The following is a 9,893-nucleotide window of genomic DNA, read 5'->3' as shown; positions in this document are numbered from 1 at the left end:
TTGCCTTAAAAGACGACAGAAGAAGAACGCCAGTAACAGGAAAAAGAAAAAGTATTGTTACAGGTTGTGACCGTTGCATCGTGTATTGTTTTTGTGCAGTGTAATTTCTGCCCAAATTGTCTTGTTTAATAAAACGATGAAAATATTACTATTAAAAGACTCGTAGGATTAATCATAACATTTTCGCTCGCTTTGTTGTTGTCTGAACTGTAAAGTTCTTCGTGCTTGCTCACATCTGTATTGATCCCAGTGTAATGGCAGAGCGAGGAGCACATTTAACAACAACAGCGGCTCCGGCTGAAGACAGACCCTCCGTATTTGAGGTTTTAGCTCAGGACTCTTTGATGAGTGCTGTTAAACCTGCATTACTGCATGCTGTGAAGGTATGCGTACGCATTTAATATATTTTGTAATTTGTACTGCATTTGCCACCACTGTACAGTAAATGACATTATGGTATAAAATTAATCTTGCTTCCAAACATCTATCTTTGCCTCATGCTCTAATATACCTGACAGATTGTAAAGTGAATCACAAGAACGTAAACTGTGTGCGAAATACAATACTAGCAGTATATGTATACTGTGCCCATACGCACTGAATGCCTTATCACCCACTATATTTGCAATAATGAGCAGAATACAATCCAAGAACACTTGTGTTTGAAACCTTTATCCCACAATGCAGTGGGTTCAACTTGACCTTTCATCTCCAGCGAGAAGAATGAACCAGGCTGAATTGGACTGCTTGAAGCTATTTACACAAAATGGAATTTTTAATCACAAAATAACCACATTTGTGAGCATAGGCCATGGGCTTTCAATCTTTTAGATGCCACAGACCCCCAAATATGATCTTTCTCATGTGATAGATCCACATGATAAAATGTAAAAGACATCTATAGAGTTTTTTTTCTTGTATAAAGACTGAATTTGTACTGTGAAAAATTACAATTTTATTATACGTCTAAATCATAATTTGGAAAATATTTAGTTTATATTAAGCTACATTTAATATAGTCCTGTGCTGTTGTATATTATGTATTTATTTATCTTATCAGTTTAATTTAATTTTCATTTATTTTAATCAGATTTTGAAATAAATTTTTTAAAAATCTTATTTTGATAATTTTTTTACACTTCTTTTTTCTCTGAACATTTCCATGGACCCCCTAGCATACCATTGCAAACATACTTCTGTTGTTTTACATATATTAAAATATAGTAATGAAATAAACTTTACAGTATTTACTGGCATCGAATAACATTGATGTGTAAACCCTGTCTTTGTCCACAGATCCTTGCTACGTCTAACCCCGCTCGCTATGGAGTTCTTTGGAGGAGGTTTGATGAGATTTATGCTATCCTGGACGTCTTATTGCAGCATCATTTCCTTTCCCGCACCAGCGCCTCATTTTCGGAGAATTTCTACGGTCTGAAGCGTGTAGGAGAAGACAGCACACATGCAGCTCATCTGGGACTCTGCCGCAGACAGCACTGGCGCTCCTTGTTCCTGCTGGCCCTCCTTCCTTACCTACACACCAAACTGGAAAAAATCCTGGCTCGACAGAGAGACGAGGACGATTTCTCCATCCGCTTGCCTCAGTCCTTCATGCAGAAGTTGTACAGGGCTTTTTTGGCTGCGTACCCCTTTGTGTGCATGGCTTGGGATGGCTGGGTCTTTTGCCAACAGCTTTTGTATGTTTTCGGCAAAACACGGACACATTCTCCACTTCTGTGGCTGGCAGGGGTTAAACTCTCATATCTCACGGCTGATGACATACGCAGCCTGGATCTTAAGCCATCGGGCCCGGCACGAAGTCCCAGTCAAAGGTGAGTTTATTTTGAGGCTATGCTACATGCTTTTCTTGAGGTTTACCAAAATATAAAGACGTTTAATTAAAGCAAAAATCTCTCTTTTCAGTTTTCGAGAGAAATTTCAGAGCTTGGTCTCTACAGCGGTTGGTGGTGTGGCTGTGTCTCTGTCAAGCAGCCTCTCGATTGGAGTGTTTTTCCTGCAGTTCCTGGAGTGGTGGTATTCATCCGAGAACCAGAGCACCGTTAAATCCTTGACCTCCCTTCCAACCCCTCCGCCGCCTCTCCACCTTCACAGCCAGGAGACATCACCCACACACATCAAAGTCTGCCCGCTCTGCAGGAAAGTGCGCACCAATGACACCGCGCTGGCCACTTCAGGCTACGTGTTTTGTTACAAATGTATATATGTGTATGTTAAAGCCAATCACAGGTGTCCCCTCACTGGCTACCCTTCAGGACTGCAGCACCTCATTAAAATATACACACCTGATGGATAGACATCTGTTTAGTTTTGTTTCCAAGATGCATTATTAATGTGGATCTGTCTGATTTTACATAATTATTGCACATTGTTCAGGTGAACAACAGGTTTAGTGTTAATTGTTATCCTAAGGAAGCTAAAATGCTTTTTTATAAGTTACTATAATTAGATTTTGTGATACGGTTATAATGGATAATTAATTTGTGAAATGTGTAAATATTAAATTTGTACAGATATCATCATTGCCGACTCTTATTTAAAGTTGCAATGCAATGGAAGTAATGGCAGATCTTTTCTTTCATATTGTGACATGCATTCAAATGTATTAAATTCCTGGGGAAAAATAAAAACAGAGCAAGGACTGCTGTGCACCAGTTGTCGATTGGAATTTGAGATGTTCGTTGCAGTCAATAGTGGAGGCAGATAAATGCGAATTTGAACTAGTCACTCAAGAAGTCTGTCATTCTCACCAGAACAGGGTGTCTGTGGGCCATAAAGAGTCTTAATTCACCCTGCCGCAAATGAAAGCCTTGACAAACTCTTTCAATTCAATTTTATTTGTACAGCGCTTTTCACAATACAAATCGTTGCAAAGCAACTTTACAGCAAATGAGTTTTCTACAATATATTTAGTAGTAGCTTATCAGTGGTGACTGTCAGTTAATGTACATATGGCAGAAATGTACGGAAAAATAAATTAAAGACGTAATCAAACAGACGATGAACACTATTAACAGCAATTATTATATGATGCAATCAAACTTATAGCAAAATGTGGTAGTTCTGTATGTTGTTTCAGGGTTGGCATCATCTGAGGTCCTCTGAGGGGTTGGCATCATCTCTTCTCAGGTGTTCTGGATCCAGACTGAAGCTTGTGGGGATGTCAATCCCGTGGCAAAAACAGAGAAACAAATAGAGACATAATAAGCGTAGCTGCTGTTATCCCAGCAGAAACAGAGAAACAAATAGAGACATAATTAGCGTAGCTGCTGTTCCAACCAAGCAAAATTTATTTGTTTAACCCAAACTAAAGAATAATAATGCGCATTTGATAAGATATAACTGCAGTACAAGATTGAAGTAACAGTGCATCCGTCTAGTTGCAAATTGTAATCCAAGAGATTTTTTTTTTGGTCCAAAAATTAATATCTCTGTCTTACCCAAATTTAATAGGAGAAAATTATTGGTCATCCAATCTTTTACATTTTTAACACATTCTGTTAGCTTAGATAATTTAGAAGTTTCATCTGGTCTTATTGAGATATATAGTTGAGTATCATCAGCATAACAGTGGAAACTAATCCCATATTTTCTAATAATATTACCAAGGGGCAACATGTATATTGAAAATAGCAGAGGACCTAGGACAGATCCTCTTAAGTTGATGCATAAAGTCTTAAATCCATAAAGTCATGGCATTAAATGGTGCATTGACTGCAAAAAATACATATTTGTCTTGTTCTCCAGTACAAGTATGTTAAATTAAGATACATTTACTTTACTAGATAATTTACTGAAAAATGGACTTCTCAGAAATTGTTCACAAGTGAGTTTTTGTATCTGTCAGTGGGGTATGAAAATATCCCCATTGACTTATGTTGATTTTTCTGGGCTGCCAGTGATTTCTTCTTGTTTTAATCAAACACGTCATTTTGATCAGCTTCTCAGAAAACGTTTTTTTGTAAAATGAATTCAAAAGTAGGCTAATACACATCTGTTAGAACTTTCAATCTTTGAGTTAAAGTGTTGCTAATACAACACAATGTGTGCCCCTTACATTTAGAGAGCTAATCGATGTATTCCTTTCAATTTATTCCTTACATTTTCTTTAACTGGTCTTAAAAAAAAATTCATTAAAAGTTTTACATTTATCTTCATAAAACCTGCAGAAACCTTGTCAGAGAAGGTCCACTTATGACATTAAAACATCACAGTCAATTAATCTAACATGCATTTACAAAATGGTGAATCGTATGTTTGAAATGTGTTTTGCACATTTTTATAAAAAACTTTTTTTTTTTAAAAAAGCACTCTTGCAAAACTAGTCAAATTCAAACTTCCAAGGAAAATCTCTTAACTCAGAGCTGTTGGAAGCTTAGTAATGGTGAGGTTGACGCCATGCAACTGGCGTACTTGGTTTATAGCCGGTTTAGGCTTCAAAAACAAATTTGCAAAAATCATGAGTTTTTTTTTGGCCAGAGAGCTGCTTTTCTGCAATAACCAATGGGAAAAAATTCTGGGTTGGCCTACAAAAATACATCACTGCTCTATGTATTTGAATAAAGTAAATAATCTGGTTTGAACAAGCAGGTATGAGGTCACTCCAGAACCAAAAGCATTTTTCAATAGAGCACAACAGTGAGCAGAACCAAATCCAATCAGCTCAAAAATAAATCAAATACATTTTGAAGCAAAAGCTGCAATCTGAAAATCAAGCCTACGTAGCTTCAGAACTGAGCTTCAGAACTCCCAGTCTAAAAACAGGGCCAAGGAACTTTCCCAAACCCATTAGACCAGTGTTACCACTCCCTGAAAACTTCCTGAAATACTGCAGCATTACAGAACATGTGCCACCACTTAAGAGAACAAAACATTAAAGTTCAGAGTTACAAACAATCTTTGGTTTCTACCTTTGTAGTATTAGTAATGCAAACTGGCTCTCTGCTCGAACTCAAACATGAGATGTCAGCAGCTCAGAGAGAAGATTAAACTTAGTCAATCAGATCTTGGTCAATGATGCCAAAGGGCAGCAATACCAAGTCAGTTAAGTTCTTTCACTCATCATCGCTGCAGGAACTTTGCATGGTCATTTGCAACAATTAAGCAGAATCACTTACCATTGAACATCTACCAAAGTTTAAATAACTGAAACTTTAACCAAAACCTGTGATAGTAGGATCTGGCATCAAGAAACATTTATAAAAAAAAAATAATAATAATAAAAATCTTTTCAGTTGACAAAGATGTCATCGTCTGGTCAGTTTCCAAAGACTGAAGTAGCCTAATTTACAAAAACTTACAAAAGCGGCCACTCAACTGAGACTGCCCTGCTCTCGGTTACTGAAGCCCGGAGACTGGCAAGAGCAGCTTCCAAATCCTCAGTACTCATCTTGCTGGATCTGTCTGTAGCTTTTGACACGGTTAACCACCAGATCTTCCGGTCCACCCTCATAAAGATGGGCATCTCAGGAACCGCACTCCAATGGTTCAAGTCTTACCTCTCAGGTAGGTCTTTCACGGTGTCTTGGAGGGGTGAGGTTTCTAAGTCACAACTTCTTGCTACTGGGGTTCCTCAAGGCTCAGTGCTTCGACCTCTTCTCAATCTACATGTCATCATTAGGATCTGTCATTCAGAAGCATGGCTTTTCTTATCACTGCTACGCTGATGACACTCAACTCCACTTCTCATTCCAACCAGATGATCCAACGGTAGCTGGTCACATTGAGCTTCACAGACCATATTGCTACAACAGCCCGGTCCTGCAGATTTGTCTTATACAACATTAGGAAAATTAGACCCTTCCTATCAGAACAAGCTGCACAACTCCTTGTCCAAGCTCTTGTTCTCTCCGGACTGGACTATTGTAATGCTCTCTTGGCGGGCCTTCCCGCATGTACTATCAAGCCTCTGCAACTGATCCAGAATGCAGCAGCAAGAGTGGTCTTTAACGAGCCGAAAAAAAAAGCTCACGTTACACCTCTCTTCATTAGTTTACACTGGCTACCAGTAGCTGCTCGCATCAAATTCAAGGTACTGATGTTTGCCTACAAGACAATAACTGTAAACCTAAACTCCACCAATATACCTAAATGTGCACCAATATACCTAAACTCGCTAGTTCAAACTTATGCGCCCTCCAGAAGCTTGCGTTCTGCAAGTGAACGGCGCCTTGTGGTGCCATCCCAAAGAGGCACAAAATCACTATCACGGACCTTTTCCTGGACTGTGCCCAGCTGGTGGAATGACCTCCCCATCACAATTCAAACAGCTGAGTCTTTAGCCATTTTCAAAAAACACCTAAAGACATCTTTTTCACCAGCACTTGACCAACTAATACTAACACTTACCCATTCTATTCTATATTAAAATTTTTTTTTTTTAAAAACACTAGCTATGTGTACTGTGCTAGATTAACTGAGATTTGTCACAGCACTTGTATATTGTTGCTCTCTTGTTCCTCTGATTGCTTCTACTGTTCTCCTCATTTGTAAATCGCTTTGGATAAAAGCGTCTGCTAAATTATTAAATGTAAATCCTAACTTTTCCCTCAAACCTGCTTGTTGCTTAACAAAAATAGGCAAGTCAAGTCATTGACTAATTAGATAACAAGTAAACTGTCTTTGCCTTTCAACCTTTATAGGTTGTCTAGTCAATAGAGGCCTCTTCTGCACACCTGTTCACATTTATCCTCATTAGCCTGTGGCGTAACACAGCTTCACCTGAATTACTAATCAAGCCCAAGGGCTCATCAGTAATTTAGAGAGTTAATTGATGTCACTCCCCTTGTCCAAATACCCACACTTGTGGTCTTGGCCACTTGACAGCGCGAGCGCGTGTGCGCAACAGGAAGTAAGTGCACAAGACTGTCCCAGTTCTTAAAAACGCCAAAGCGCAGTGCCCTTAATGCACACTAAATCCACACTATTGCCTTGTCCAAATACCCACACTTGCGGTTTTTGCACTTGGCCAATTGACTACTTCTATGACGTATTTCCTGTATTTGGTCCAAGTGGTCAAGTGAGCATGAAGACCACAAGTGTGTGTAGAACTTTTCATTACCTGAAGGGACACACTATAGTGTTGTAAAAATGCAAGTGTTTACAGGGCTTTATTTTTATTTTCAATACTTTGCATTTTAAAATCAACTTCTAAATGTCTGTTCAGTAGTCCCTATAACAGATGACACAATTAAATTTTGTGGTGCTTCTAGTGATAAAAAGCAGTTGCAAATGTTGTACAAAATAATTATCACCACTACTCATTTGCACCAATAAAACATGCAACTCTTTGTTTTACTACCAAATTATATGTAATAACTAATTATTATTAATAGGCTTGTTTGAGATGAGCAAAATCTGCGCAGAACCGATCACCGGTGATCACCTCGAGATGCATGCCGGTTAGAAAAGTGTCCCAGTTATGTCCGACTTGCTCTGATGTCATGCTGACGTGTGGCAAAAAACTCTCGCGACAGCGAGGCGGCTGTGTCGGATTGTGGAGGCGCATCTCAAACAAGCCTAATAAATCGTGGGACTTTTTGCCGAGATCTCGCGACAGGTCATGGAAACCTTTCCAATGTATGTTAAATATTAATAATAGTTAGATATTACATATAATTTGGTAGTAAAACAAAGAGTTGCACGTTTTATTGGTGCAAATGAGTAGTGGTGATAATTATTTTGTACATTTTCAACTACATTTTATTACTTAATTAGAAGCACCACAAAATTGAATTGTGTCATCTGTTATAGGGACTACTGAACAGACATTTAGAAGTTGATTTTAAAATGCAAAGTATTGAAAATAAAAAATAAAGCTTTGTAAACACTTGCAGTTTTACAACACAGTGTGTCCCTTCAGGTAATGAAAAGTTCTACACACACTTGTGGTCTTCATGCTCACTTGACCAAATTTGGACCAAACACAGGAAATACGTCATATAAGTAGTCAAGTGGTCAAGTGCAAAGACCGCAAGTGCGGGTATTTGGACAAGGCAACTGAGGTCAAAAGAGGTTAGGCTGCTCTCAAACTCCTGGCTGCTAATTCATTTGGTTAGGATATGTGTAACTTCTCAAAAACACAAGAAACGAGAGCTTTCCATAGGTTGGCTGTGTGTGGAGTGTAAGCAAGCAAGCATACTGCTAACTGCAGGTACACTGCAATCTAATGTGAAAATCTAGTGTAAAAACATCTTATCTCTTGGCAGATATTACTTCCAATGCATTCATCTCTTTGGAGAAGCCGAGAACATCACATTGTTGTAAAAATTTTTGCAAAAAGTATATGTTATGTGTTTCATGTAGAAAATTTGTAAACAATGCACAGTATTCATACTATGTAATGCAGAAATATGCTATTCCAAATGCATAGAATAACTCCATTCACCATTAAAGGTTGCTGTTTTTTTTTTGAAGGTGTATTAGGCATTTAGCACTTTTCTGCATTATAACAAGACGCATACTTGCTTTAATCTCATTTGCAATGCCTTTCTTAGCCAGCGTGTTGCCATGTAATTGACTGCAGCCTCACTTCATGTGTGCCTGCCAATCACAGCTGTGAAACCTGACCATTCACATGCTTCCCAGGAGCAACAGATACTGACCAGGATCAGTCTTATGCACTAATGTGAATCTCACACAAACTTGTTCAGCCATATTTTACCAAAAAAAAAAAGAAGAAAAAAAAAAAAGAGGCATTATATTTAGCATGAAGAGAATATGAATCCCATTTCTGTACCATTTTGCATTGTAACATTAATTTTTTTGTATTGTGACATTAGTTACATTGTAACATTAAGGAATTAAGCACATTTCCCAAATGATTATAATTAAAACAATTTCTTTCTGTAGTACAGCAATCTTTACAAAAAAATAATCTAAATTCTTAAAAAAAAAAAAGATAAAACTTTTAAACATTAAGGACGGTACAACAAAATACTACAAAGATGTTTAAGTAATTAGCAATTTTAATAAGATATCGTAATGGACATGAGATTGGAGTGGCACGACCCAGGCATTTTCATGACTCATCCTCTTAAGGTTGTCTGCTGATTCATTCACAGAGGCATGTCAAATGTCCATTGGACACAGAAATGATAAATAAAGATTTGAAGTAAACAAAATAGGTTGCGTTTATTTGACATAAATTAACATACAAGTACAGACAACAAAGCATTTCGATAATAGTCAGCAAATAGGTTGCGTTTATTTGACATAAATTAACATACAAGTACAGACAGAGTGAAAGGACATGCTCAACAAAGCATTTCGATAATAGTCAGATACTAGACGCAAAAAAAAAAAGTTTCACACTATATGTGACCCTGGACCACAAAACCAGTCTTAAGTCGCTGGGGTATATTTGTAGCAATACCCAAAAATACATTGTATGGGTCAAAATTATTGATTTTTCTTTTATGCCAAAAATCATTAGGACAAAGTAAAGATCATGTTCCATGAAGATATTTTGTAAATTTCCTACTGTAAATATATCAAAACTTAATTTTTGATTAGTAATATGCATTGCTAAGAACTTCATTTGAACAACTTTAAAGATGATTTTCTCAATATTTAGATTTTTTTGCACCCTCAGATTCCAGATTTTCAAATAGTTGTATCTCGGCCAAATATTGTCCTATCCTAACAAACCATACATTAATGGAAAGCTGATTCATTCAGCGTTCCGATGATGTATACATCTCAATTTCGAAAAATTGACCCTTATGACTGGTTTTGTGGTCCAGGGTCACATATGCGTTTATCTATTGATAGTGTGGCACGATGCAACAGAACTATCAAAAATGACACTAACAGTATTTTTGCACACATACACAAAAAGAAAAGTGCTTTTTTAAAGCCCCCATAAGCAGAGTACA

General features: G+C 37.5%; 1 protein-coding gene across 2 annotated transcripts; it reads left to right on the top strand.

Annotated features, from left to right (window-relative positions):
• On the top strand, nucleotides 1–2,652 carry LOC107712128 (peroxisome assembly protein 12-like). 2 transcript variants are annotated; one of them, XM_016517272.1, is made up of 4 exons: nucleotides 1–63; nucleotides 251–383; nucleotides 1,297–1,832; nucleotides 1,924–2,652. In XM_016517272.1, exons 2-4 carry the CDS (start codon nucleotides 255–257, stop codon nucleotides 2,312–2,314), a joined length of 1,056 nt encoding a protein of 351 aa, XP_016372758.1. In that variant the 5' UTR covers nucleotides 1–63; nucleotides 251–254; the 3' UTR covers nucleotides 2,315–2,652. The 2 variants fall into 2 exon arrangements, with proteins under 2 accessions (XP_016372758.1, XP_016372757.1); XM_016517271.1 differs by having other exon boundaries at nucleotides 18–63; nucleotides 216–383.
• Nucleotides 2,653–9,893: the final 7,241 nt, after the last annotated feature.

Source organism: Sinocyclocheilus rhinocerous, unplaced genomic scaffold, assembly GCF_001515625.1.
Source record: "Sinocyclocheilus rhinocerous isolate Xijiao unplaced genomic scaffold, SAMN03320098_v1.1 scaffold1319, whole genome shotgun sequence".
In the NCBI taxonomy this organism is placed as follows: domain Eukaryota; kingdom Metazoa; phylum Chordata; class Actinopteri; order Cypriniformes; family Cyprinidae; genus Sinocyclocheilus; species Sinocyclocheilus rhinocerous.
This window is presented reverse-complemented; position numbering and strand designations above follow the sequence as displayed.

Excerpts from the sequence above, each read along its gene's own strand:
- LOC107712128 (XM_016517272.1), top strand. The coding sequence starts at position 255 with ATGGCAGAGCGAGGAGCACATTTAACAACAACAGCGGCTCCGGCTGAA. Across the intron at positions 384-1,296 it reads CATTACTGCATGCTGTGAAG|ATCCTTGCTACGTCTAACCC; the intron begins GTATGCGTACGC and ends CTTTGTCCACAG. Across the intron at positions 1,833-1,923 it reads GCACGAAGTCCCAGTCAAAG|TTTTCGAGAGAAATTTCAGA; the intron begins GTGAGTTTATTT and ends CTCTCTTTTCAG.